The sequence below is a fragment of the Neodiprion pinetum genome, chromosome 6 (assembly GCF_021155775.2).
Source record: "Neodiprion pinetum isolate iyNeoPine1 chromosome 6, iyNeoPine1.2, whole genome shotgun sequence".
NCBI classification, from domain to species: domain Eukaryota; kingdom Metazoa; phylum Arthropoda; class Insecta; order Hymenoptera; family Diprionidae; genus Neodiprion; species Neodiprion pinetum.
This window is the reverse complement of record NC_060237.1, coordinates 20878958-20906930: the sequence shown is the minus strand read 5'-3', so window position 1 is coordinate 20906930 and position 27973 is coordinate 20878958. Positions and strand designations below refer to the sequence as shown.

The following is a 27973-nucleotide window of genomic DNA, read 5'->3' as shown; positions in this document are numbered from 1 at the left end:
ACGAATATCTTGCTATCTTGATAATCGGGATAAACTTTATTGAATGTACATCGTGCCCTCTAATAAATTAAATATTAGATTTCTGATTTAGTTTTAGTTAAATAAAATATGATATAATTATACGTTTACGGTATGCATATGTATATTTATTCGTACTCATAGGTGTGAAGAAAAAATGAGGACCATACCATACACCCAGTGATGACATAGAGCACACTTTATTTTTTAATTATTTATAATAATCATTTAGCATTGACCGAAATTGTATGTCTTATATTTTCTTTATTCAGAGTTTTAATAATTATATAGTAGATTAATTTACCAATAAGTACAATTAATCATTATGTATTGTCTTGAAAGTATCACTGTGCTGCATCCCCTGGTCATTTCATTGACTACAGTTAATAACAAGTAATAATCGTAGGGCTATATTTATTATGTATGTATAGTTATTAACAATTGAGAGAAACTGACGTTACTTCTCAGCAAATATAGAATCAAAATTAATAACGTCAAATGTTAAAATTTGGTACGGGCAATGGTTCCTGGCTCTTAACAGAACCAGACACAGAATAATTGCAGAAATCGGTGACCACGGATGCCCAGTGCTTTACAACTTATTTACAGAGACTAAGCAAACTTCAGTTTATTCGGTCTCCAAGCAGTTAGATTATAATTAGATTACAGAGCGTTTCGCGACTTAAATACAATACGGGTTTTTAATCTTTGTTCGTTTAATATAGCTACTTATATGCACTATTCGAGACTGTAAAGTATATTTGAATTTGTGTTTTGATTTACTTTTTGCTTGCCATATACGCAACCATAAAAATATTAACATTTCACTTTTCTTATTTTACTCGTTTATTTTCAATCAGTTTATCACTTTTTTTCATTTTCCCACTCAAATTCTTTCCCTACAATATTTGTTCCGTAGAAATACGATACCAAGCTACATTATCAGACTTTGTAAATAATTCAGGTGAAATGTCGCTTAAGATTTTTAAAACAATAAAGAATTTTTGCTTGCACATCTTTTTCTGCATGATTGTGTAAATTGTTTTTTTCTGAGTGAATCTACCCCGTGCTATAGTTAACTTACGAAACGGACCATAGAACAATATTCAACATTTAACAATAGCCAACATTTATAGAATAAGATACCAATTTAGTATTTATAATTAATTTCAGTGTATATCTTTATAGTAGATAATTGTTTTCTTTAATTGCTTCAGTTCGCGGCAAATCTGACAATAATATTAACTTTGCTTGGGATTTGATTGCTCTATGTTTATTCAATGTATTAAGTATTGCAACGACGTCAATAAATTGTCAAACAAATTTTTTCTGATAGACATTATTATACAGATTGTACACCAAGTATTCGTCCCATTCTTAACACACAATTTGACGTCAAATTACGGACTTTGCTTTGCGTTATTAAGAAAATTTATTTGTAATTTTTCAACAACACAAACCACTGGATTTTCAGAATGTTATGTATTTTGAAGTTTTCGTTAAAATGAGCTACTTCAATTTGGAAGTTTCCAACGAGTGTCTTGGTTTTTTCTTGTTAATTCTAACGTTGGAGTCCAACTGTATGTTTACAATTAGCACAATGACCTAGGTACAATCGATTCACTTTTTCACTGCCCATGTTCATCATTCCTTCTAAGAGTACACCAGAGAAACTTGAGCGAAGTTTGAGTAATCTCAACGTCGTTATATGTTTAAGGTTATGCGCGGATTGAATAACAATAATAATATTAATATTAATAATCATCATCATTTTCCCGGAACAGCCTTGAGGATAATTTTGTTCAGTAATATTTCATTTTATTGCTAACTATGCAACAATTTGACAGCCGAATTGACCAGTTACGCGACTGAACGTTCTGTTCAACTTTTCATATAATATATATAATAATTATTGATTTATGGCCTATATAGGTATGTATAACATTACACAATCATTATGTTTAGCAAGTATCGCTCAAAGTATACATCCTCCTAACCACGTGGCGTACGAATAACTAAAAATTACTTTCATTGTTCTGACAGGTGATTCGCGCAAGTTTGTATATTATTAAATATATATAATATATATGTATACAATATATGTGTGCATATATTATGTTTACGTATTTGTTACTGTAATATATGTATACATATATGATATAACACTGATCATTTGTATTTTTGTTTTTATTCTCGTGTTTGTTTTTTTCGGTTCTGTTCTTTTTTTTACATTAAACGCAATGCGATAATACACTATAATCTTATTTTTCGTGATATAATGTAATATAACGTACATGTAAATGTGCACTCTCTTTTTCTTGCATAACAGAGTACGTGTACCACGCACAAACTAAAGAAAGCGAGACGCGCGACACTTTCGACGAATGTGTTGTCGTTTATTATATTTTTGTACCTATTTAAATATTACTATGTAAATACGTGTACAAGAGGCGCGAAATTGGACAGCAGCCCTCCTGATCCAAAGCCTGGATCCAGGAGATCAATAATGATTTTCCCACTGTATCGAGTAGTGATATTAGGTTCCTATCCTTGACGACAAGGTTTTGCAGATTGAGGGTAGAGTAGGTTTGGGGGAGAGGAAGGATTTCGAAATTGAATTAATCCGCGAGAGTATCACGCGTCAATTTGCTACATTATATTCTCAATAGACGCACTGCAAGTTGCGATATTGTATTATAATTTCTCTCCCATACTCTGGAATTAAGGTCCACACGAATTCTGGGATAGGTGAAAATTATCCTAAACTATATGTATATATGTATATAATCCTGTAAGATCTATCGGATTGTAATTATTAATTAATTAATTAATCAATTAAAATTGATCTACCTAATTACCCTAAATAAAAAACGTCTATACATATACGGATAAAGAAGTCGACTAAAATTATATCCGGTATTATCTTATAATTCCTCGTCACGGTATATACGCCTCAGCACGCCTCTGCAACGACAAAAGTTGATCCCAAAAGAGGAGTAACTCTCGTCAAACAATTTCCAAAATATACGGAAACTGCCCGTTGTGCAGCCAGAATAGCGTAGCACGAATAAACGCGAGTAGAATGGCGTTTTAATATTACAAATCGCGAACATGTAAATGAGAGTGTAAAAGGAAAAAGAGTACAGAGAACTTAACGTCTTAATATATAGTGTGTTTACCAGCAAGGAATACCCGGCGTTCGGCCAAATCAAGTAAGAGACACAGAAAATATTCGAGGGTAGTAAAACATAATTTCAAATTTGAATGTGTCGGGTTAGGAAAATGTAGTACATGTACTTAATATGGAGTGAAGAAGAGTATAGAGATATAGTATATGTATGCGGGAATTCTTACGTCGACAAACGATATATATATACCAATTGTAAAGATATAAGGTATAACATTATGTACACGTAACATGCGGAGAGAAGCTGCGCTTCCTTGTGTTTGTAGGTGATTACAACTGTCGAGAGGATGAAGATTTTCATGTTATAACGTAATTAATAATTATAATATGATTGATTAATTAATATTAACGAATTAATCAATTATATAGGGATAATAGTCGTAACTGGTTAGGTTATTTTGGTGGTAGACATGAATAATACGCGGTTTTCCTTTGGTTCATCAAGTGACGGTTGTGTTTTATGGCAACGGCACGACGACTTGGACGTAGGTCACCGGAAAGTATCCAGTGCGTCCGTTCACGCTGCCTTCGTACCAATTCTCGTCGATCTTATTGAGCAGGGTGATCGTATCATTTTCCTGAAACAGAAAAAACGCGTTGAAAACTTATAATCACATTCGATTCCTCAGTATTTGCGCAGTAACAATTTGGCAATATAGAAATGCTCTTCGTGTGAATGTTTTTCCTCTCGACAGAATTACATATAATAGTTAAATGAAATCAAGTAGGAAATGAAATACGCCCTACCTTAAATCCGAGTTCGCCTGGATTCTCTGGTTCAAAATCATAAAGGGCAGTGCAGCACGGCTGCCTGTTCATTGGCGTCCTGGCTGGCGACTTACTTGGAGACGGCAGTGGCGATGCTAAAATTTATTGACCATTAGTCGAATATTAACATCGAATTTGTTATATAAAATGATCGATAACGACATGGATAACAGTGACGACAACGGTACAGCATTGATAACAATGAACGTAAAGTGCGAAGCCCGTGACGAGTTGTGTGGTGAAACAATTGTTGATTTTAAATTCCATTGTATCTAGAGTTTTTTTGGGTAATCCTTTCTACGCGTACGCACCTTTCAATTCAATACCAATTTTCAATAAGCTGTATCGATGCTGGAGTTATTATAGATAAAATAATGCATGCTCGATGCTCGTGCTGGTAACAATATCATATCGATAATAATTATACCGAAGAACTACTATCATATTATAAAAACCGACTACATTTGCATTGATATATTATGAGTGATGTAAAATGTGGCTCGATTGGATTGATTTCTAGAACGATTGTCGCTGCAATTTCTTGCGCAGGCGGAAAATAGAGGAAAAACGGGAGACGGCCAAACTTTTGGAGCTAGTAACAAACTATAGTATATATATATATATATGAATGCACACGAAGGCAAAGAAAGGGTGATCAATGTTGTATGACCAATTGGAACTGCAGTGCCGAGTGACACATTAATGAACATAAATTCATTTACTCGATAATTGATCGAGTCCTGTTGACTAATTTATGATCTGAATAATTAATAAGTAGCCAGACTGGCGGGTTCAGGGACACGCGTGCACGTATCTCCAGTTAAAGAAGAAGAGTTGGTACCATTATATGGAGCATACCGGGCAGGGTTTATGCGCGGATGAAACGCAGGGAAGAGGTCAATTGCAGACTTGACTCCTCTTGTTGGGGGGGGGGGGGGGGGGGGGGAAAGGGAGCCAGAGAAGGAGAAGGAGAAGAAAAGAAATTAACGAGGTATAAACGAGGGTTTATGCGTGTGTTGAAGAAAGGAGAAAGCAGACGTGAAGTGATAGAAGAATGGGAGAAGGAAAGGGGGGAATGGAATATCATGAGAGAAATGAGATTGAAGATCTAGTGACTTGAACAGCCCCATGCAGAAACAATTTACCATTAGTGGACTGTGGCGGTTGTCCAGCTGGGAATAATTCGAGCTGCGAACGCTTTGCGTCCCCGTGAACCGGAGATCCGGCCCGACTTGACCCTATGGTGTGTCAGAAGGACAAAGAAATATAAGTACAGATATAGTTATGCACACAGAGCGGCAAGTTGAACGAAATATACCGTGAAATAATATTAAAATTGTAAGAGAAATGGGGAGGTAAGAAAAATTGAATGATTATCAATCGAAGAAATTATCGATGTCTCTTTGTGTTTTTTTCTCTTTCTAAAAAGGAGAATTTTTGTTTATACTGATGAAATAACAAGAGCGGGAACTTTATAAGATGTAAATTTCGAAACGAGTACAAAAATATTTAGGCCAAGGTAAAATATACCTGAAGAAATTGGAGAGATTAGGACTAAGAGCAAAATAAAATAAATAAAAAGAAAGCACAGTTTGCGACTTGTAGAACCTGCAGATAGTAAACTTACAGTGCAACGGGCAAGTGAGAGAACCAAGTAATTCGAAGAAGAAAAAGATTAGAGATTGACGAATTGAACGTGCGTCGGATGATCAAACTCGATCCAGTTCAATACTCGTTATTGTTCTTCAGAGACACTCCGACGATTTTTTAGTCACGTTAGAAACGGGCCACAAAAGTGTTGAACGGGTTCGGAACTGACGAATGGTATTTTTTTTTTCTAATTGGGACGAGGTTTGTTAACACAACAATCAGCATGGGCGGTTAACGAGTACAATGACATACAATTATACAATTATATCACGGATATAATATTTATGAAGCAGGAGAGTAGAACGTTTTGTTAGCAGAACATAATGGACATAAGGAGCGTGGAGAAAAGTATAATCACGCTGGTAAACAATGCTGTAAAATTGTTTTTTTTAATTTGTCATATCATTTAATAATATGGAAGTTACGGATTATCAACGATCACTTTTCTCCTCGCGATCAATATACTTTATACAATAAGTATGATAATTGATACCAAATGTCAAACAAGTTGATTCACACTTAGATAAGTAGTTGCAAAAAGTATAAAACAAAAATACCACAGTATATTATTATTATATGCAAGACACAGGACAATACTTAGGCCTTGGTGTACACGTGATTTTACAAAATATGGATAGAAGATTGAAAATTTTTAAGTAGCAGCACGTGCCAGAATCATTTCACAGACCTTCCACGCAATTTTAATCAAACCACAGAACTATATCAGTGATCAGGTTGAAGAAAAAAAAAAATTTGAATGTCGAATGCATGAAGAATATCGATGTGGCCATAAAGAAATGACTTGTGACAAAAAAAAAATCAAAAACAAATTGTCCAAATCAGTTTAACCAATTTCAGTGGAAGGCCTGTAATATCGGATTACAAAAATACAAACTCACGAGTACGACGCGGAAGTAATGGGCACATTTAAGTGGATCGATATCGGTGACGAATGTATGCGAATTTATTAAAATGTTACATGTAAAAAGACTCGTGCAGCTCTTACCGTGTAAGGAATAATTCCCACCGTTCATGTCAGAGATTCCTTCAACGTTCAGATCGGCGAGTGTCTTCGGAACGAATTCCAATTTTGGTCGGTTCGCCGCCTCGTCTTTCCTGCGCAATGATCACAAAAGTAATATTAGCGATTTTGATTTACGATTCGAGTGCCAGAGGTTTGCGCGAGAATTTATACATCGAACTCTCGCGTTATATTGCGCTCAGTTATTGCGACATAACAATGTGTCTACCTACTTGATGAACAATGTTTCCGTAAGCACTTTCAGAATTTCGGTACACTGCTGATGGTACTCAAGCAGGGCTTCGCTGAATGTGGCCAACTGGGCGACTTGCTCCACCTGCGGATACAGATTCCAACAATTATTTTCGATCCATAATAAACATGCGTTTGCAGGGCTTTCCGCGTCAACTGTACCGAATTTGCCGATCGCTGAATAGTTTGATGTTTCGAGGAATCAGAACGTATTGATTTAAATTCAATCACAGTGATTCTTAACGTTTAAATTGAGACTTATTGGCGAAAGAAGTTGAGATCTAGGGTTGTAAAATATTTCCTCAAAGAGTATAACGAAAAATGATCCACAGAATTTTTTCACGCGGCTTAAGCTGTCTCAACATCATACGATGGTAAAAAAGTAGAAGTCGTATTATATTTCGCACGCTTACGGAAAAAAGTAGCACAATTGACGAAGAAAGAAAGCGCCGCGGTAGCTGTGCGATAATTAATCATAGATTAAGGAAGCGGCCAATTAATCATGCCATTTTCAAGGTTCGAATAATTAACAACGTCCGCAAGGACGAAAGTGCCAAGTTGGAAAAGAAAAATGAAATAGAAAACGGAAAGAATGGTGATAGAACATATTAATAGTGACACGTACGTCATTTTCTAGAAGATTGAACATCCCCATCTGAGCGAGATGCAGGCTTTCGGCAAACTTTTCTTCAGCCTGGCGTATTTCGTCGTCTGAAACGTGAGAACCTGTACGCAAAGGTTGCGCCATAAGAGTGTTAAGTGTTGTTCTACAAGGTTGCCTACCAGCTATTATCTATGATCTATGTATGCTCTATCATTCTTGATATCTATGAATATGCATGGGATATATGTACAGGTGATGCTGCGATGGGATACAAAAAATGGCTATAAAACAGCGCGAACAAAACATGACAGGGTGGTAACTGAATCTCTATCACGAAATTCCCTGACCTTTCCACGTTTTCCATAGGAAAATCTTATAATTTTCCCTGACCAATTCGGATAAATTGGTTACCAGTAAATTGAAGAAAATATAGGTATTTTCCATATAGTTTTTTTTTAATAAAAGTACAAACTGTCACTTGGATCACACTGTCCCTTCTAGCCGATGCGCCCAATCGTTTGTAAGGTAATATTTAGGAATATTCAAAGTTTGAAGAGAACCTTCTAGCGATGGTAAAAAAATTTGTATTCGATCTAATTTATCTAAAGCTTAAACAAAAAATATAGTAAACGATTCCCTGATTTTCCGAAAAAACCCCAGACAGTTTCCTGACTATTCCAAAATTTCAGAATTCCATGACATTTCGAGGTTTTTCAGAATTCCCTGACCAGTGACCACCCTGCATGACGAGGAAAGCTGTGGATGATGGTGTTGGTGATCAAAGCATTCGCATCCACCGTTTCAAAGTCGACGAACTGTCTTTTCAACTTTCTCTACATGCTTTGGCGCTGCTCCGATAACCACGTTTACAACATTAAATTACCGACTTTTGTCGGCATGCAGGATCGCGGCAGCTTTGATCACAATTACATCATTCGTGCTTGGAAGTTGTTTCGTGTCTAACTGAGGGATCAACGTCGAAACGGAAAAAATGGTCGCAAGTTCACCCCAATTAAACGAGTACGTATACGTATTATAGTATATATTCTTTTTGACCCAGCTGCCGTTGAAACGGTGTAAAAATAAACCTCCTTAGCTCTCTTTCGTTACATCCCAACGTTCTGTATTTCACAGAAGAAACCCTTGACCCAGTGGATGTGGTGAGAAGTGAGAAGCTTTCAAGATTTCAATTAGTAAAAAATTGAATTCACATTCAAAAATGAAAGAAAATCGAATTATTGGTTCCTATCGAACACATCGTCTAAATCACGGAAAGGAATGTCAGGCTCGTTTGAAATTAGCGTTAACTTTAAAATTTTATCATTTGGAACGAGCAAGGACTCGAGTGCTCCTCACTTCAACACTACCAGGTTCCGGGATCCTTTTGATTAACCAAAACTGCGGGCAACGTGCAACCATACAACCCGAATCTATATCACTGTAGCACATACTCCGAACATCTCATTTGCCACATGCCTGTAGCGGGTATTCGCATTCCAAAATGTTATTAAAAAATAGCAAACTACCAATTTTGCACGCGGCTAACAAACGTGCACCCGCGTAATCGCATCGACCTACGTCATACTCGTGTATCAGGGGCTTTTGTCGGGATGCTACTCGTGCTGGGAGTCGGTGATATCGAGGGAGCCAATGTGCCAACCTTCAAACAACGCTCTATAACGTAGAAACTGAGTTGGGTTCAATGAAAAATGCATCGTTATGAGAAAACGCAAATCCGTGCTCTCTGACTTTGGTAACTGGGCTGCTAGACTTGGGATGTATTCGAAACTCGCGCGCAGTGATATCATCAGGATGAACGTAAACGTATATTTATCAACGCTGTGCGATTAATCGATTCATCAATGATTTCGGTTAATAGTTTTTTCCATTAATCGATTAATCGACGGTTTCGATTGATAGTTTTTTCGATTAATCGAAGTTCCCTCATGATAGACGAGTATAATTCGAACATGGTAAGTGACTTACGAGTAATAGATAAACGATTGACCTGCAGAATTATTCTGAGGCAACTTTGATTCGTCGAGAAAAAACGATTAATCGAAACCGTCGATTAGTCGATTAATCGGAAAAACGATTAACCGAAAAACTCAATTATTCGATTAATCGATTCATTGAAAAACCGGCTGATCGAAACCGCCGATTAATCGAATAATCACACAGCACTAATATTTATTGCCGTTAGCCTCGCGGCAACGGAGAATCGACTCGAATCGCGTATTTCGAAAATGCCCGCATCCATTCTTCGACATTTTATACCTGCTTCAATCTCGTACTCTCCGTTTAAAAATTTCTAATCATAGGACAACGCACAGGTATACGGAACAAAAATTGCTGTTGCATTTACTGATTTGGAACTGGCGCACTTTTGTTGATTACGTTACTGCAATTTTTGTAACTGCGATTTTTCTCCGTAATAAATTGGAATGTCGATCTAGTATTACGGAGAATTTCTAGCGGTAACTTTGAGGGAGAAAACTGTAGTAACTCGAAAAAAAAAATTTCACCCAGTTCTTCATTTTTTCGGAGAGGAATCTTATTTACGCCGCCCTAGTTTAATCGCAACTCTTTCCACTCGAATCTTATTATTTTTGCTCGTTTTTCTTTGTCCGTACTCTTCTTTTCGCTCTAAGCTTTTTTACCCATTTAATAACGCACCGATACCTTATACGTTCTGTTTCATCCGCAATACTCCTCGTTTCGACGACAGTCTGCATCTTCTATTTTCTTATTTCTTTTGCTTCGCGTAAAAAAAACGACAACATTTCTCTACTGCGAACCGTCTAACAGTAGGAATTTTTCTCTTCTTCGTTTCTAAAGCCTGCAGCATTCGCCATCGCCTTTCGACTCGTCTTTTTACCATCCCGTATATTCCGAGATTCCTCTTGTCGTACGTACGTTTCTTGTACCTTTCCTTGTGCTTTTTGCGTTTCTCCCTACTTTATTGTATTTTATACAACTACGTTTGTAAAATTGCACCTCTCGTCCTTCTCAATATCTTTTACAAACGGTAGTCTCGTTTTTCTCGACACGATCGAACGTGGAAGATTTTCGATCGTCTATCACGGCGTGGAAAAAAAATCACGATACAGCTGACGCTACGTAAGAAGACTGATAATGAAATTTTGAGCTTTTCGACATCACTCGCGAATCTACAAAATCGATGATTCCTGTTCTCGAATGATACTTGAAAAATCGTCGCTCTGCTCACGTGTAAAAAAATTCTTTATCCTACTTATTTGCATTCGATTTTATACCCGCAGCGTCTCGTCGTTTAGTAGGTTAGCTGACATAAAAGTTATGTCAAAGTACGATTAGCATCACGGCAGTTTTTGATCGATCAACTTTATACACCCGCTGCGCAGGTCGTCAAAGGGCTTCGCGGATACATAAGCGAGAAATCATTCACTCCATTCATTCGTCGTTTATTTTTACTTGCACATTTTCAGTCTCGGCACCGCCGTAAGTGAAAATATTTACAGCGAAAGAATAATTAGACTATTACTTTTTTCATTTATCTTTTTTGTTGCGCTCGCAAAACTTTTACGTCGCGTTAACAACGATTTTCCATCAAAGTTTATAACATGCCGAGGTACAAGAGACGCGGCCTATTACTCGCAGATCCAGTTATAACTTCCAACGACAAATGCAACTTTTAATTAGGGACGTATAATACTCATATTATACGTATATACATAATATGTACATTACTTTTTCTTTATTGTTATAAATAACACTTTAATACACACGGGGTTTGGGTCGGAATGAAAATTACCTCCGTAATGGGGAAATATCGCTAGATTTTCGATTTTCTACACGAACAATGCAGCCTGCATATATATATATTACACTTTTGACACTGCGAAGAGAAGATTATACGGGATACAACAAGCATTTCCAAACTACGTCGTTTCACTTTAGTCCTTGCGATACGACCCCTTGGATATTGCAGTGATAAATTTGATTCGAACCACACCGTGTATAATCAACGTACCGACAGAAGTTGATGCGGGACTTGATCGAGCCGGACTTCCGAAATGTGGACTAGCAGCCCTTTTCCCAGCAGCTAATTTAGGTGTTTAATCGGCACGTTTAGTAGCGAGAAATCATTTAGGAAACAAAATTTATTAATTTCTTTTTTTTTCTGTCATTTTTGAATAAAATTATACAGATTAAATAATTATAGCAATAACGTGTGTATTCTGGTATATACCAGGGGTGTACGAATAGCGGTCGGATTGAATCGAATCAAATATTTGAGTATTCGAATGGTTCAACTGGGTCGATTAATTGGAATATTTCAAATAATTATAATACTTGGAGTTATTCAAATTATTCGGTTGTTCGACAATTTACGACCCTCAGAAATCGCTGAACACTATTTTACGCCAGCAGGAATTAGTCAAAACATTCGAACGATGTATTTAAAGACTCGGATAATCGAATATCACAATTCAATTGGTGTCGAAAATTATTCGCAAACCCCTAGTATACGTATTATACAATGTAATACAGGTACGACATGCATACGCAGTGGAGATACGTAGAGGGTGAACGTGTCGAATTAAATGCGATCATTCACTATTCTGCAGCATATATGGCAATAATAACCGCATGCGAGAAACTTGTGTAGAAATTGGTTTGCAAGTAATATAGACATAGGATATGTGCACTTGATCTATACTGCAGTGACAAATAATGAAATATACAGCCCGCTCGGTTCATGCCACGTGCATAAATATAGGATTCAAAAACTGGACGATTTTATTTCGATTTTATATTCGATTCAAATCTAGATGCGATGTTAACGTTTAATGTCCTTTTTTCGTTGGTTATTTTTTTTTTTTTTCTTCTTCTTCTTTTTTTTCACTACTCATTGTTCATTTTTCACCGCCGCGACAAACAAGGTTAACGAGATCAAACATATATCATATAAAACCCTGTAAGTGACAATAATGTAAGTGTATATATATATGTTCATATAACAGCGTAATGCCTTAGCCTTCGACTTCTGCAGCCGCTTACTGTACAGGTTATACCTTCGAGAAAATCCAATTCGCGTTATTCGTTTTGGGCTTTAACACATAAACACGCACACTCACACACCCCTCCGAGCGAATTGAAAATATATTGGCTTTCCTATTCTTTCTTTTCAATTCGAGGAGGGGGGGGGGAGGGGGGGAGGTTGCTAATCGACGCTCAGGCAGATCAGCACAGGTATAATAACAACGCAACGGTAGAGTTTTACGGTAGTAATAAGTCCGCCGATTGATTGATCGTATAAAACGCGGCAAATCCAGGATCTGGAGTGAAAAAATGATACGTCGAAGATCTCAGGGGGAGGCGGGATTGAAATTCCGAATTTGAAAAGTTCCGAAAGAGTCAGATTCCGATTTTTTGGTGGCAAAACTTAAAGTGCGGAAACGCTTGGTGAAATATCATCACATTGATCTTTCTTTGTTTTTTATTTTCGAATTTTTTACATCCACTCGTTGCGTAAACTACGCTGTGTGAAAATGTTTTAATTTTCGGAATTTTACACTCTGGAGACTTTATTGTTCGCAATTTCGTTCTATCGGAACTTTACTTTCCGGAAATTTGCTCTATGGTAACTTGAATTTTCGAAACTTTGAGTCATCGGGTTGCCCAACATTTAAAACTTTGTTACTTCTTCAAAGTTTGATTTCTCTACTTCAAGTTTCGCCATAAAATAATTCGGAATCAGGCGCTTTCGGAGCTTTTCAAATTCGGAACTTCAACTTCCCGCCACCTCGAGGGTCGTCGGATACCCTGATACGTAATTTAATTGTGTAACGCTATTCCCACAAACGTATTATGAAAAAAGGCAGATCGGCAGATCAACCGTCGCGTTTGAATACTATAATTATATCCCGATAATTGGACAATGCTTGTTAGTACACATCGTGAATCGACGACTCGTCGAGTTTGTTCTTAAAATACTTGCGAATCTCCGCAGCCATGTTGCATCAAACTCTTACCTTTCGCTTGCCGCCTCCGCTTGCAGTCAAAGTCCAGTCTTCGCCCTTGAAGTTTCTTCCGATGATGCTGAAACACAGTGTGCAACGAGAACGGTTGTATACGATGTACGCCTCTACGCTCGGCATTATCTGCAAGGCGTCCTCGAGAGGCGGTTGGAACTTTTTTAATATATCTCGCTCACCATGACTTCCTTCAGGTCCTTCGTCTGCAGATGGTGTAGAGGCTCGAGGAAGTTTTGTTTGATGTTGTCGTCCAAAGAATATTTCACGTCGGCCATCTGCTTCATCGCGTCGCCCATTTCGATTAGCGCGAGACCTGAATGAATAACTCTTCGTAAAAAATGATGGCTTGAATCGGAGCGAAGGGAGTTAAACCTTACACTCCCCCAACCGGCAGTAATAACCGGGTTAATAAAGAGAACAATGCTCCAGAGTTTATTAAAACCGGAGTGCCTATTATAGTGGCGTGTAAACCCCCCAGTATTTCCAGGTTCTATAACGAAGAAGCTTATAGTCATTTCGACCGGAATACGAAACGTCGTCTGATTTTACCAAAGAAATAAAAGTTCAATTTCTGATCGTGAGCTAAGCGATTGCTTTTCTTTTCGTTCAATATCGTTCGGAAATATTTTTGCCAGTCTACGTTAATTGTAAGTGTCACGGTGTAAGAAAACAAGGCGTGTCAGTACCGAAGACCGATTTTAGTTCAGTCTGCGCATATCCAAGATGACGTCACAGAAATCACGTAAATAGGTTACTTGAGGTTACTTATTTATTTCCCGATATTCCGTTCGCTGAAAATGCCACTTTGTGCAGTCAATAGTTATAAAAATAATAATATAAACAGTAAACACTAAAGGACAAAATATCGAGCCTATATGACGTCATCCCGGATATGTGTTCTAATTGGTTCAACTAAAGCGTATACGCATTGTTTCACCCTGTTTCTTTACATCTTGATAAATATAAGAAAACCGTCGATTTTTCTGGCGTTATTGAAAAATAATACGTGAGAGGCTTCGGGCGATTTTGTACGAAGAAATATAACGAATCCCAGTAAACCGGTCAATTTTCCTTCCGTAAAACATTGGAAAATAAGCACCCGAGGCTCGGAATATTTTCCTTTTTATATCCGTGGATTAACGACGATTCTCAGAATGAACCTTACACGAGGAGAAGCGAGCTTTTTTTACTGACCAAAAATACTGTCTTCGCCCATTTTCTTCCCATAAAGTTGCATGCATTCACCGAGCACCCCTTCGGGCTGAGGATAAGTCGACGCTTTCGCTTGTCCGCTGAGTTTGCTGATACCCTTGACGGCTGCCATTTTCGCCCTCGCCGTCGGATTTGGTTGTAGAAATTCTTTAGTTTTCATCTGGAGTTCTTCCACCAGTTCGCAGGTCACGTCCGTTTTCTAACGACACGAATATCAAATTTCATTCGAAATTATACAAACACGGCGTGCGTTTCTCGTTTCCTCAGCTTGGATTTTAAAGAATCAGTATAATTGGTCTAGCGATACGCGCGCTTCGTTTCGGATAACAACCCAATTAAATATCTTTGCTTGGGTTTCTGCTTTCGAATTTTTATTCAAATATATTATCTATAGGGTCTAAATGCTCGTACGTACTGCTCATAAAAAAAACTTGCGCGAATTGAAAATTCGGGAAATTTAATTGTGGAGGAATCTAATCCTCGGAGTGAAAATTCAATTACAAAAACAGCGAAACTAATGTATACCAAAAACTAACAACACCATGAATAATTGGCGGTGTTTGAGATTTGTCATGCAAGATCGGCAGAATGTTATAATTTTCAAAAGCTCTATACATGCGGATTAAAGAAATGGTGTATTCGATAAAATGGATTATACTCAAGGCTAAAAATTATGAGGCTGAAGTGAGTATCTAACGTTATTGTAATTATTGACGTTTCGGGAAAATCGTAAATGCACAATTTTTGGAAGGTCTGAAATGCAGTAAATTATAATAAAATACAAAATATTTATATTTCGAAAACTCAACTACTTTAAACTCGCTATAAAACTTAAAAATAGTGAAACTCCCCCTTATGTTACGATGTGTTAACGGTACACGAACTTCAGCACCATTGAAAATTATATTTACTCTCTCCTTCACATTCCGAAAATTTTTTCGAAAATGGCATGCCATTCCTGCTTTATGGTGTACCGTGAGTAACCGACAAGCTCAAGAATTCATCTCGTATATGATAAATTTGCGACGAATACCGCTGAGACCCGAGCTTTTCGCGAAGATTAAAATACTTGGGATGACAAAATACAACGAATAAAACTGAAAAGGTCAAAGACTAAAAACCGTTACGCGTTTTTAAGCTGATGGGCAAGTAGTTTTTTCGTCATAGCGATTAGGAAATAAATGTGGCAAGTACGCGAATCCTCGTGCTTTGAAATAAAAAAATATATATATATATATATATGTGTGTGTGTATATATGTATACGAACCCTTTCCATGTCGACGAAATCGACGTCGAGTTTTGTTCCCTCGGCGCCGCCCATCTTCTCCGTCATATACTGTAAAGAAAAGAGAAAAATAATATTACACATAACATGTACGAGTGCTTGCAGCGTAAATTTAGAACGCCCTGCACACCACATTGCAGTTGATGACAATTTCCTTGTACAGTTAAATATCCCCTTAATGCAAGTTCAAGTCTAAATCCTGCTGCTCACCAGCGAGTATCTCGTTATCGTGTAGGTTTAGCGATAAGTTTTAAGGCACCCGCTAATCTCAGACTGACGATATGAGAGTACGAACCCTTTATACTTATATGCATATGTACGCGAATCTGCAAGTAATTCTCATTGCGCGAGTTAACTCCGCATGGTCTTCATTCACCCACACACACATACGCACACATCGCGTTTATATACTTGTAATAATTTCTAGAACGATTCTGTCAAAACGTATTTATACGTGGGCTGGCTGCATATACGAGTATCCGATGCACATACTCCCACACAATCCGCTATCTGCAGCCTCTCGTGTGGAGAAACCTCGTATAGCGACGCAGAAATGAAGACTGGAAAGAATCGGTTATACGATTGATCTGCTCGCACGAAATCGGATTTGACAAGCTCTGAACGAGAAATAGAATTTTTTACAATATGCAGGGTATAACAATGAAGAAACCTTCGTTTCCGTTAAATTCGACAAATTGAGTTGAAAAATAATGTAATAAAAGTAATTAGTTGGAATAATTGTCTACGGCCAGATCGTAATTGACATTGGAAAATATGAAAAAATTTTCTGTTTGCGACGACGAAAAATCCTCGCGCAAAGAAGACGGCATAATTATTCTACGTCTCGCACTTGTGTAAAAGTCATCGTAAAAAAGAAGAACCGTCAGACCTACCCGGCATGTACTTCTTTGTGGTGAAAAAGTAATAATTCGACGAATAAAAATGTTTAGTATCATTATTTCCGTGCGGTAAGATCCACAAGACGTCGGATAGAAGATGATGATGAGAAGGAGAAGGAGAAGGAGAGAGGAAAATAAATTTGTCAGGCGTGAGAGGCAGCCCCTACACGGATACGAAAATGAGTTAAAGAACGGTGTGCAAAGAATAAAATCGATACCGGACTGAAATTATTTAGTATTCGTTCTATATCGACCAATTGTTGCAAATTCTTTACGAGTTTCGGCCGTGCGATTATTGGGGGTGAAATTCAGTTGAAAACATCGAATGGTGGCAGCGCTGCTCTGCGCGTTTCAGAAGCTGGTAATTGAATTCCTATTTCGTACGACGTATCGCGGGGGCTTCCCTTGCTCGACGGAAACGGAGGCGTGCAATATGGAATAGAGAAAAAGCGAAAGAGAAGAAACAAAAAAAAAAAAGAGAAAAAAAAAAGAAAGGAAGGAAGGAAGTAAGAAAAACGAGAGCGAGAGTGAATGTAGGGAGGGGGGGGGGGGGGGGGAGAGAGAGAGAGAGAGAGAATTGCTACGCAGCTGCAATTGTTGGTTCGAAAGGAGCTGTAAGGATGGAGAACAAGGAGGAGAGAATCTCTACCCGTGTAGCCGACTAAGGAGAGAGGCGAGGGTTGGATCAATATCTGTTTAGGTTGGATCTACCGTGAGTGAGCGTTCAGCTTTTACTTCTACATATGCGAGATTTGAAATGCTGCCAGAAGAAGTCGACGCCGCATTCGCGGGTTTGCTCGTATCACCGGAAGGTGCCAAGAACCCTGTCTCGCAAATCTTTTACGTTGCGCGAAAATCACCAAACGATTGTGAGAAAAGTCGCCGTTTCTTTGACTAAAGCGGAAAACGTATCAACGGCAATTCTTTTTTCTAATAAGAAAATTATCGAAATATTTACCCTATTTTATTTGTACTTCTTCAAGCTCATGTTTCCCTTCGTCGGACGCAAAGACTTTGTCCCTGTATCTGTATACTTATAAAGAGTTAGACTATGTAGTTAGTCCACGTTAAAACAAGTTAGACCAAGAGTTAGACTGTAGAATTTGGCCATCGATACCCCCGTTTCTCGGGTGGATCGCGATCAGTAACGACGACGGTTTTGTATTTATCTTTGTTAATTAATAACGCGCTCTTTTGCATAAACTGTGCCGTGACAGCAAACAAAAAAATGTTACTAGCACAATTTAAGATATAAACAATTTGAGAAAAAGGCTTGTAGATGATTTTGACACGATTCTAATGTATTTGGACTCATTTTTCTCGCGTACCAAATCACTACAAATTGTCTGAATAACGTTTAACAAATCTTATGTTAAATTTGTTCCACCGTACCTACAGAAATCCATTTTTATCCGCTCTGGAAATCGTTATTTGTAAAGTATGTTTCGGACTGTCTCTGAAGATCCTTATGGTGAATAAAATCAGTCTAAATACATTAGAATCTCAATAAAAAACTAGAGTTTAATGATTTTTAATATTTTCGTCGTAAAACCTATTCTCAAATTGTTGTGTTAATCGAATTTGATCAGACTCGTTATGCTATAAATAGAAATGTTGTTTCGTTCAAGTCCACTATCATCGACGCAAACGACATTGCTGGAGCTTTCGTAAACGTTTTTTCCTCGTTTCCTTACTTTTGATTCAGATTACAGTCCGGCCGGTTCATCCTTAAAAAATCGTTCTGCACGTTTCAGTTATAGGATTACGCAAGCACTCATAGAATATAAAATTACAAAACCACACGCTTTGAGGATAGAATTTAAGAAACTTGCGGCGACGTTTTCTCTCTCAACAAAGGTAAAATAAAATGTAAACTCTACACGCCTGAGGTCTTTGTGCGCGATAGCTTTGAAATAAATTATACATAAAGCATTACAAAGATCGTTAGTCATTTGACAAAGAGGTTTGGTTTAAAGCAGAAATGGGAAAAAAACAAATGGTAAGAAAAACAGGGTAAATTAATTATACGACAGAAATTCGCCCGGAGTTTGAGCCTCATTTTCTCCTCTCTGTTATTCATCTCTTCGCCTTCCATTCGAATGTCAGCAGAGGTGAAAAAATATATGGATCGTATACACCAGGGTGTAAATTGCAGTGTACAATGTAGCGTGTTGTAATTGCGCTAATGGCCGTGCCGGCGAACGATTGAAACGGGAGTCGAGGAGTGTGGAAATAAAACACTGTACCCAGTAATAAACTGGATATTACATTGCTGTCTGAACAAACAATGTTAAAACAAACAAGCGGTGTAAAAATTGATTTAACATCAAAACTCCCGTGAAGTTCAATCCTCCTGCGCGATATTCTTCGGCGCGAGTATCGCGTTCGATAAATATAATTGCGTGACGAAGGAATCGATAACGAGTGGCAAAAAACGAGGGAGCCAGTATCGTAAAAAAAAAAAAAAAGAGAAAAAACAAGACTAAGAGAAAGATGGAAACGAGCCAACGTCACCGTTTTAGAACAGAACGATATTACAGAACAAGTCGCAACCCCCTGTAACAGAATCGACGCGTTAGTCACGTACACACGTTATACCTCGCGTGCATGCTCCATGAGAATATATAGGTATACACACACGACATGCAAATAGGATTATAGAAGTTAGAATTCGTGCAAATTCAGCGTTATTTAATTTTTTTAATTTTTTTTTTTTTTTTTTTTTTTATCACATATTTTTGCGCTCTCCTTTCATTCGGTTTCTCTTTGATATTTTTTCGCAACCGCTACTCGACACGAGATTATCACCGAAGCCTCGTTAGTGGTAATTACAAAAATTTTCCGAGACGATGGGAAAGAGCGAGGAACGACAAAGGTTAGGGGTTAATATCGAAACGCGAGGAATACGTATGCATACGCTTAATCCCTAGGTGTGTACAATAACGATTGCAAATTTTTGCAGGGATTCGCGTGGGCGCGAATATTATAACCAGCACAGCTCTTACAGCCGTACACAGGCAGAGCAAAGCACCCTCCCCTGTAATACGCAGAAGCGCAATTCTGTCCCGCTTCCGCCCCCGCGACCATGACCCATATCCCATCACCGAATGACCCAGATAAGGTATTTCCACCGTGGAAAACGTTGCCTGGGTAAAGGTCATTCCAGAGTAAATTTGACCCAGATTTACGATATTAAATATAGGCTGTTTCGCGTAAAAATAATTTACGATTTTTCAACGTGGCAACCCCCTTAAAAGTTTTTCTAGGTTAGAAGAATAATCCTGTGAAAATATTAGCGTTCTACGGTATGTGGAAGATGGCGTTCATATGATTTTTCGCTTTTTTCAGATTTATTATTTCTTATCTGATATTTATTTTCAATCCTAAGATCACGACCCGTAACACGACAATATATCAACCGGAAATTGGATTCTCCTGAATCAAAAGTTCATATTAAATTGTAACTATTTTGAAAGATTTAATTGATGATAAATAAGTTCTCAGATAAACTTATCAATCAACTGGAGACTTAATATTACAAGTGTGGGTCTGAATTGTGACGTAAGTTGATATTATGATCGATGTGAGCGATAGAAAAGAAAATTATTCACGATACTTGATAAATTAAAAAAAAAATTATAACAGTGAAAAATCAACTGAGCGCGAACTTCCACGTAACGTAGAACTCTCATCTTTTGACAGAACCTTTCTTTCAAACTGAATAAACTTCTTAAAGAGTTGCATGGGAGAAAGTTCCAAACTATTTTTTTCTAATCACCATAATATATATATATATATATATATATATATATATATATATATATATAAGGCGAATAAATTGCTACGCACTGTCGTTAAATCCGACATAAAGTTATGATAGCTAATTTACGTGTAAATGGCAATACGAATATCGTATTTCAATCGTCATTGGGAAGGACGAAGAAAATGTAGGTGAAAAAAATAATAATCATCGAGCGAACGTCTCGGTCGGATTTGATTGTTCTTGATGCTGACTGTTGCAGGGTTGAGTGCAAATGAGCAGCTGCGAGGGTCGGCGGACCCCTAGTCTTATCGCATCCCAAGAAATAAATCGAATTCGCGGATACTTGAAGGGGTTGAAACCAGTCAGGCGGATATTCCTTGTTCGATTAGAACCAAGTCAGTTGGGCATTTTCCTCCAGCCGGAATTAATGGAAGGGGAATTATCTAAGTATATCGCAACTAATTCATTGCACGTCCATTATTCCGCATCCCGATTCCGACCCATGCTACCACATGATTTTACAAATCTAGCCGGGTGCCCTTAAATTATCCCCAGACAGTTTTAAGGTTCTTCGTGCGTGGGAGTAAAACACACGGTAAAAAGGCGCTGCATGTAACTAATCACCGACGTATCAAGCGTTACGGCGTATTAAAAAAATACCACATGGAAATAAACTTATGATGACGTCATACCGATTCGCTGATTAAATGTCATCGGCAATGGCGGAATATTTGTTTTTGACATTAATTATATCTATAATCATAACCAACGTCAATAGAATCGACGACTGTTAGAAAAAAGTTATATAATCATAAGGTGGTGATGACGACGAGCCTACGACTCACAATTAAGAATCAATCACCCGTTCGTTTGGTAGTGAAGTAAAGTTGTATGATTGAATAGAAATTCAATGTCTGGATAACGTTCAAGGTGCGTTGAATAATAAATCCTAGCGGAAAACTCCGTGAGTTACTTTTAACGTGTAGAATTTCAATTCAAGTGAATTGACAAGTTGAAAACAAATAAACAAAGCAGAGTTAACGCAGCATAAACGCTGACATAAATATGGTAAAATAAACGTAGCAACTGATTGTCTGAGACTAAAAAGTTGCGATATGGTAACGTTTAAAAAAAAGAGAATTATTTAATGGATTTCATTATCGTTGGCTACTGATCGCGGTTGTGCAGTTGAGATTGGCGATTATTCCTATTAAAATCTTGCAGAAACATGATGGAATTCGGACAATGCTTTCAGATCGCGAGGAATACTTCGAGTGAAGTTGTATCTGCGATCGAAACTTCATTCGAAGAGGATTACAATTGCTAAAAATAATTAACCTAACCCAGCTTTCGCAAGCTTAGCCTTTCTGAATGTCGTGCTTCTTTTTCTACTTATTTTCTGTACGTAGGTAACTAAAATAAAATGGTCTTATTGAGTGGATCGACCTGCTCAGACGAACGCGATTATTACGTACGTTATTATAATAAAAGTAGTGTTATAAAATACAGTGAAGAACCGAGGTTCTTATATCAGATAAATCTATGATAAGAATATCGGAGTAACGAGTTTCAAGGAATATTTCATTTCAAACATTTCGAGTAAGAAGTCTAAGCGCCTCGCAGCTCTTCACTAATGCCTATATATTAAATTATGATGAGAAATTGCTAGGGAGTTAATTGTTTTCAAGTGACGATGGAAAATAAATGTGAAATCCGAAACTGTATGAATTACAGCAAACTTCTTATGAGGATGAAGTAAGTAACGCTATTATAAACATGCATGTTTAGGAAAAATCGTTACTGCAAATCTTTCGGAATGTCTGAAATTCAGTAAACCACGATAAACAAAATATACTCTTATTTTGAAAGGCCGACGCCTTAAAAGTCATTCTAAATTTGCGCAACAATGATTTATCCCCTGAAATTTCGTTATACCATAACTTTCATAACTTCTTGGTCATACAACGAGGTTTAAGGTTGCAAGAAGGAGATGTGAAAACTATGAATTTCCGGACATAGTCGGCATTATTTTTATATTCTGCTTTGCTGATGGCAAACTTCTGAGGCTGCTAACGATGTGACTTCAGCAGAAACACATACCAACATTCTGCAGATACAACGGCGGGACGTGTTCTTAGCAACAACACGCGATGAACAAGGAAAGGAACTTCCCGATCATTGATGTAAGTTATAATCAGGTAATAAGTTATGTAAGCAGCGAGTGGGCACGAGGTATAATGACTAAACCGCGATAGCGAGTTGCAGAAAATTTCGGGTTAGCTGGAAAAGTCAATTAGGATATCCGCGGGGAACTGTATAAATAAATTAGTAAGCCACGGAATATTAAATAGACCGTGAGCAACGTTAATCGATTGCCGGATTTATGCAAGAATACATATGTACAATACCGAGACTATATTTATACGTGCGTATAAGGGAATTCAATACAAAAGATATGAACCAGATGTTGAAATTGATTCAGCTGGGAATTATCGAGCAGACTCCGAGTTCGTTATGGCGAATTCATTTCAACGGTATTACGAATTCGTCCAAACTCACCTGATTCGCCTTGTTAATTTGTTTCTTGAGTCCAGCGAACGCCATGATTCTGCCGTGGCTTTGCCAAGTCCTCTCTAATTAGCCAAGTAAGCCTGAAACAGAAAGACGTTTTTTCGACGTTGCATTATATATCAAACTTGTAGTGCTCCGAGAAATTGTCTGGTAAAATAATGATAGCGGGTCTAGCTTATGCGAGAATTGAGCACACTCGCGTGACAAAAACAGAGGTTGAATGTGGAGCTGAGTAATAATCGTGCCATATGTGGATCCTAAAGCGAAGGAAGAATCGAGACCGCATACTTTTAAATTCACATAACAACCGTGCTTCCACGGTTGTAAAACGTCCTTTCAAGAATTCTCAAAGCACCTTGTAACTCGACGCCTGCACCTCTCGAAACGGATTCTTCTTTATCGCTTGAATATAGATATTAATATGTTAGATATCGAAAGGTTCCGGCCTCAAAGAACCGTAGACGGGTTACTCGTCGGCAATGAATCTAAATCTTTATTATTAGATATAAATAGCTGGCTCGAGCGTCGGTCGGAGTGAATGATGTTCGCCTGACATCATCCGAACCCCGACATTCAGACGCGAGCCTTAACCGTTGGTAAAAACCGACTACGATTGCATTGTACCCGAGAGAAGGAGAGGAATCGCGATGATTATGCGGCGATGAAAACGAAGTCGGACAGAGAATTCCGCCATTGTAAAGAATCGAGCGAGCGAGCGGTTAAATAAAGACGGGCGAGAATCTACAGGGAGTGTGATTAAAAATCGTGACATATTTCAAGTCCAAGTTTACGCTGTACCAACTTGTCAATGAAACCGATGCCAATGGCTTGACGTACGACTGCACGCTTCTACGCAAGTCTCGTTGATCGGGTTAGAGAAATGTAGTATGTAATTGCGCGTAACGGACGGTACGTGGAAAAGAAATCGGATAATCATTACCTGAGAAAAATTCGGGAACGAGGAGAAGAAGAGGCGGCGAAAGCGAATCTGCGCGTTATCACCCCGATACGTCGTCTCGTTACGTTATCCTTTATCCTGCGGTCTTGATAAACCACCTGACCGACCGACTACTGACGCCGGGGCTTTGGGCCGTTCAGAAATTGACTCCGTCGCGTGGATTTAAGCACTGCAAGGCTCCTTCGGGCTCTCCGACCTCGTAGGGGTAGTTTTAACCGTGCGATCGATAGCGGAACGGCTCTCTCGCCAACCCCCATGCGCCAACCCTCCGGACTACGCTGCTGTAGTACGCGGTGACTTGGAAAGGCCAACCGCCGTCGCGTCAGGAGGCTTCGATACCGCTCTTCAATTATCGCCCGACCAGCGTAAGATAAAGAACACGACGTTACGCCCCCCGATGACTGTGCGTACATCCGTTTCGAATACACCCCCGCAGATTCTCAATGCGGGTAGTTTCACGTCCGGATGCATTTACGAACGCTTTCGATTTTCAAAACGTGTACACCTAAAAGCCAATTGTCCGTTATCCGTTATTGTAAGTCCGAATGTTAATAAAACGATGAAACTCCAACGTTACCATATTTAGGAATTAGGGGGCGGAATGACGATCGAATTTTCCGTTCAAAGATCCTTTCACTATACGCGCTGCGTTTCTGGAGTTCGGACTAGCGACGACGAAATGATGGAGGGAGGGAGGGGGGCGTAGTGTTTTGTTAGACCGATTGAATGAGACCAACGATTCGTTATACTTGTCTCTGTACAGTTCTTGCCTATTCATCTTGACAGTTCCCTAACGCCGATAACTTATCTTGAAGTATTATCATCGTTTCGGTCGGATTACGGATTGCAAATTACAAGCGGTACGAGACAGCCAATCAAAGGCGGGCGGTGCGTCGGTAGCTAACAATGAGATGGTTAGCACGTTCTCTAATCACTATCGGAAGCGTTGTTTCTTCGACATTTAATGTGATATATGAAACGAGTCACGCGTCTAAAACAATTAGTTCAAGATGTAGATTATGGCCGATATTATTTACGCTCAGAGATTTAGATGTGATAATTTCCGTTTTTGAAAGGATGACACAGAGGAAGAATGTTCAAATTGTTCGAATTATCCGTCACGGATGAGATGGTATATGACGAAATATCATTCCTCTCGTTAGGCAACTTCCCGAGAATATCATTTCAGTACTGATATAATAATTTTTATTTAACTTACCTTATTATTTATTTGATATACCGAGTCCTGTTTCAATTGTAGTTTCTAACCCCCCGCACAGATTTGACACACAAGAAACAGCTGTTTGTTAGTTCAGCAGTTGATTACCAGGAGGCCTTCTCACAAGCAGTTTCCCAATCATTTTCAAAACATCCGACAGATGGAACTGGTCGTCGTGGTCACGTGATACTCTTCAGGGTCAGTTCGCAAGATTCAAACCGGTGAAAAACGAAACTTTCCACGCGGATGATTACTATGGATTGCAGAATTATATTGTAAACAATTTCTTGATAGACTCTGTTTTGCGTGGATGAATTTTATTGAACTGATAAAATATAATAAATCGCACGAAGGTCTTACATACATTATTCCTTAACTTTCGGGTGCATCGGCTATTATTACATCTGAATGTTGCTTTATATTACAGCACTGTTTTAAAATATGTGAGAAATTGTAATTCGAATAAACCTGTAGACAACCTGCCGATATACCTATATTACCAATATACACTTTAAGAAATCATTAATTTATTAAATTACCCACTCTGCATGCCAATAATCATACAGAATTCTATTTACATCAGATAATTTTAGTAGATGAATTTTCATGAGAATAAAAAGTGTGGTCTTCGTAGAACTTACGGTAGTGAATTAAAAAAGAAGAAAATTAGGACCACAGCTACACTAGTCATTTTTTAACTAGCATATTCTGAAGCGCATTTGATAACGCGATAGGATCAGGTTGGCGAGATGTTGCGTATACTTTTAAGCCAGCTTCGACAAGAGCTTTTTCGGTCACAGGACCAATAGCTACAAATTTCATTTGCTCAATCAATTTTTCCGATCTATTTCGTTTAATCACGTTTGTAACATACCTCACAGCAGAGGGACTGAAAAAAACTACATACTCAGGTAGCGAGTTGCTAAGGATATCGTTTAAGTCCGTTTGTAACGTTTTGCTGGGTAGAGTTTTGTAGACAGGTAATTTCTGCATTGTTATACCACCAGCTTCGAGAGTAGTTGACATTGTATCGCGTGCAATAGCACTGCAGGGGTACAAAAGAGGCCTTGCTTCAGGATTATCACTTGCAGATTGCATTTCGTTTATTATGAACTTAGCTAGCTCTTCGGCATTGCCTGATTCAGAACCACAATAACGTTGTAAACCGAGAATATTTCTAGCCACTCGTTCTGTCGTTGGACCTATGCAGTAGATGGGCAGATTTTTCCAAATATGGCTAAAGATGGACTCCAACCATGCTTCTCCCTGTTCGAGAGAAAGTTTCACAGCTTCTGCGCTGCGAGGACTCGTAAGAATCAAACCTAGTAATCCGGACAAATTGAAAATGTCTTAATTAATAGACAAGTAGATGGTTAAGTTGATTTTCATACTTTCAAAGTAGCAATGTTACGTTGTAATTCAATTAAAAAAAATAGAAGGGATTCAATACTAGCTTCGAATTCCTTATACCTGAGTATGAATTTTGAACAAGGAGAGCCCGCAGCTTCTTAAGGTTGATAAATTCAAATCGTAAAACGGGTAGTTGCGTGCATGAAAATCCTGCTGATTCGAGAACCGTCACATAGTCTTTCTCCCCTTCCTCTGGTTCACCCTGCGCCTTGGCCTTACAGAGTAAAACTTTACCCCGAGCTACCGACATCCTATTCGATTGCTACTTCAGATTAGAGTGTGCCTGTTTTGAAAATTGGTGTTAGTAGTGCATTAAATGGCCGTATAAAAAGTGAACTACCTTAAAATGGAATAATTTTCACAGTAGGAGAAATATAACCTAAAACTGCTTTACCGATTTTCCGGGTTACGGATATTAAATTCGTGACTGCAATGAAAATATAGTACTGTTGCTTTTCTGCGTGAAACGAACTACGTAAGTAGATTAAAGTAGATTGTCACGGTCATCTGTACGCACACGTAAACAAGTAATATTTTCCGTGATATATATATCAGACTCCTCCATACGGCGAATAATCACAACACACATTGTGTGAGCAGTGAAATGTCAGTTTTAAATGACAACTTATGATTACAATAAAAGTATAGATTTTTTCAAATCGTTTATTATAAAAAATATACATCATCGTTACAAAAGAATTTATGCGTGAATTAGATCCTACAATTAGTCAGTCGGGAGAAAGAAGTTATAAAGTTTTCATACCAATTGTGGAAATTTCCAATCATTTTATTTATATTCAAGGTAGTACCTAACTTGACCAACCACAACTTTCCTCATGTTTAGTTAATCTCGGGTTCCGTTCATCATATCCAGGTGATTTTAAACGTGTATATACATACTGAATTGGGTATGTACTATTTCGTATTATTCCAACGGTTAGAATTGTACAATTAATGAATTTATGAAACATTACATTACATGTACAGAGAACAGATGACCGTTGTCATATTTTTTCTTAATTATGAAATAGTATTTTGGTTTTTGTAGATGAAAGTACATACATGTTGAAAAAGTTTTGAATCGCTAACTGCATACTACGATTTTCGTTGCAAGCTGTAGTAGAAATTATTTTAG

The 27973-nt window shown here is 38.0% G+C and overlaps 2 protein-coding genes and 1 long non-coding RNA gene across 12 annotated transcripts; 1 reads left to right on the top strand and 2 right to left on the bottom strand.

Annotated features, from left to right (window-relative positions):
* Positions 1–13: 13 nt before the first annotated feature.
* On the bottom strand, positions 14–25519 carry EndoA (SH3 domain containing GRB2 like, endophilin-A). 7 transcript variants are annotated; one of them, XM_046633254.2, is made up of 13 exons: positions 25429–25519; positions 23240–23331; positions 16001–16069; positions 14715–14931; positions 13700–13833; positions 13518–13584; positions 11513–11584; positions 7522–7622; positions 6878–6981; positions 6630–6739; positions 5119–5211; positions 3953–4068; positions 14–3783 (listed from the first exon to the last, which is right to left on the bottom strand). In XM_046633254.2, the coding sequence occupies exons 2-13, from the start codon at positions 23282–23284 to the stop codon at positions 3664–3666; spliced, it is 1248 nt and encodes a 415-aa protein (XP_046489210.1). In that variant the 5' UTR covers positions 23285–23331; positions 25429–25519; the 3' UTR covers positions 14–3663. The 7 variants fall into 7 exon arrangements, with proteins under 7 accessions (XP_046489210.1, XP_046489209.1, XP_046489211.1 ...); XM_046633253.2 differs by lacking the exon at positions 25429–25519 and adding an exon at positions 24192–24700; XM_046633255.2 differs by lacking the exon at positions 25429–25519 and adding an exon at positions 24192–24695 and having other exon boundaries at positions 7522–7607.
* LOC138191073 (uncharacterized) lies at positions 24520–26311 on the top strand. Its single transcript, XR_011177356.1, has 2 exons — positions 24520–24574; positions 25490–26311. It is a non-coding gene; the product is annotated as an uncharacterized lncRNA (long non-coding RNA).
* Uros1 (Uroporphyrinogen III synthase 1) lies at positions 25762–27659 on the bottom strand. Of its 4 annotated transcripts, none has more exons than XM_046633263.2 (3): positions 27602–27659; positions 26899–27121; positions 25762–26750 (listed from the first exon to the last, which is right to left on the bottom strand). In XM_046633263.2, the coding sequence occupies exons 2-3, from the start codon at positions 27086–27088 to the stop codon at positions 26116–26118; spliced, it is 825 nt and encodes a 274-aa protein (XP_046489219.1). In that variant the 5' UTR covers positions 27089–27121; positions 27602–27659; the 3' UTR covers positions 25762–26115. The 4 variants fall into 4 exon arrangements, with proteins under 4 accessions (XP_046489219.1, XP_046489218.1, XP_046489217.1 ...); XM_046633262.2 differs by lacking the exon at positions 27602–27659 and adding an exon at positions 27356–27436; XM_046633261.2 differs by lacking the exon at positions 27602–27659 and adding an exon at positions 27179–27433.
* Positions 27660–27973: the final 314 nt, after the last annotated feature.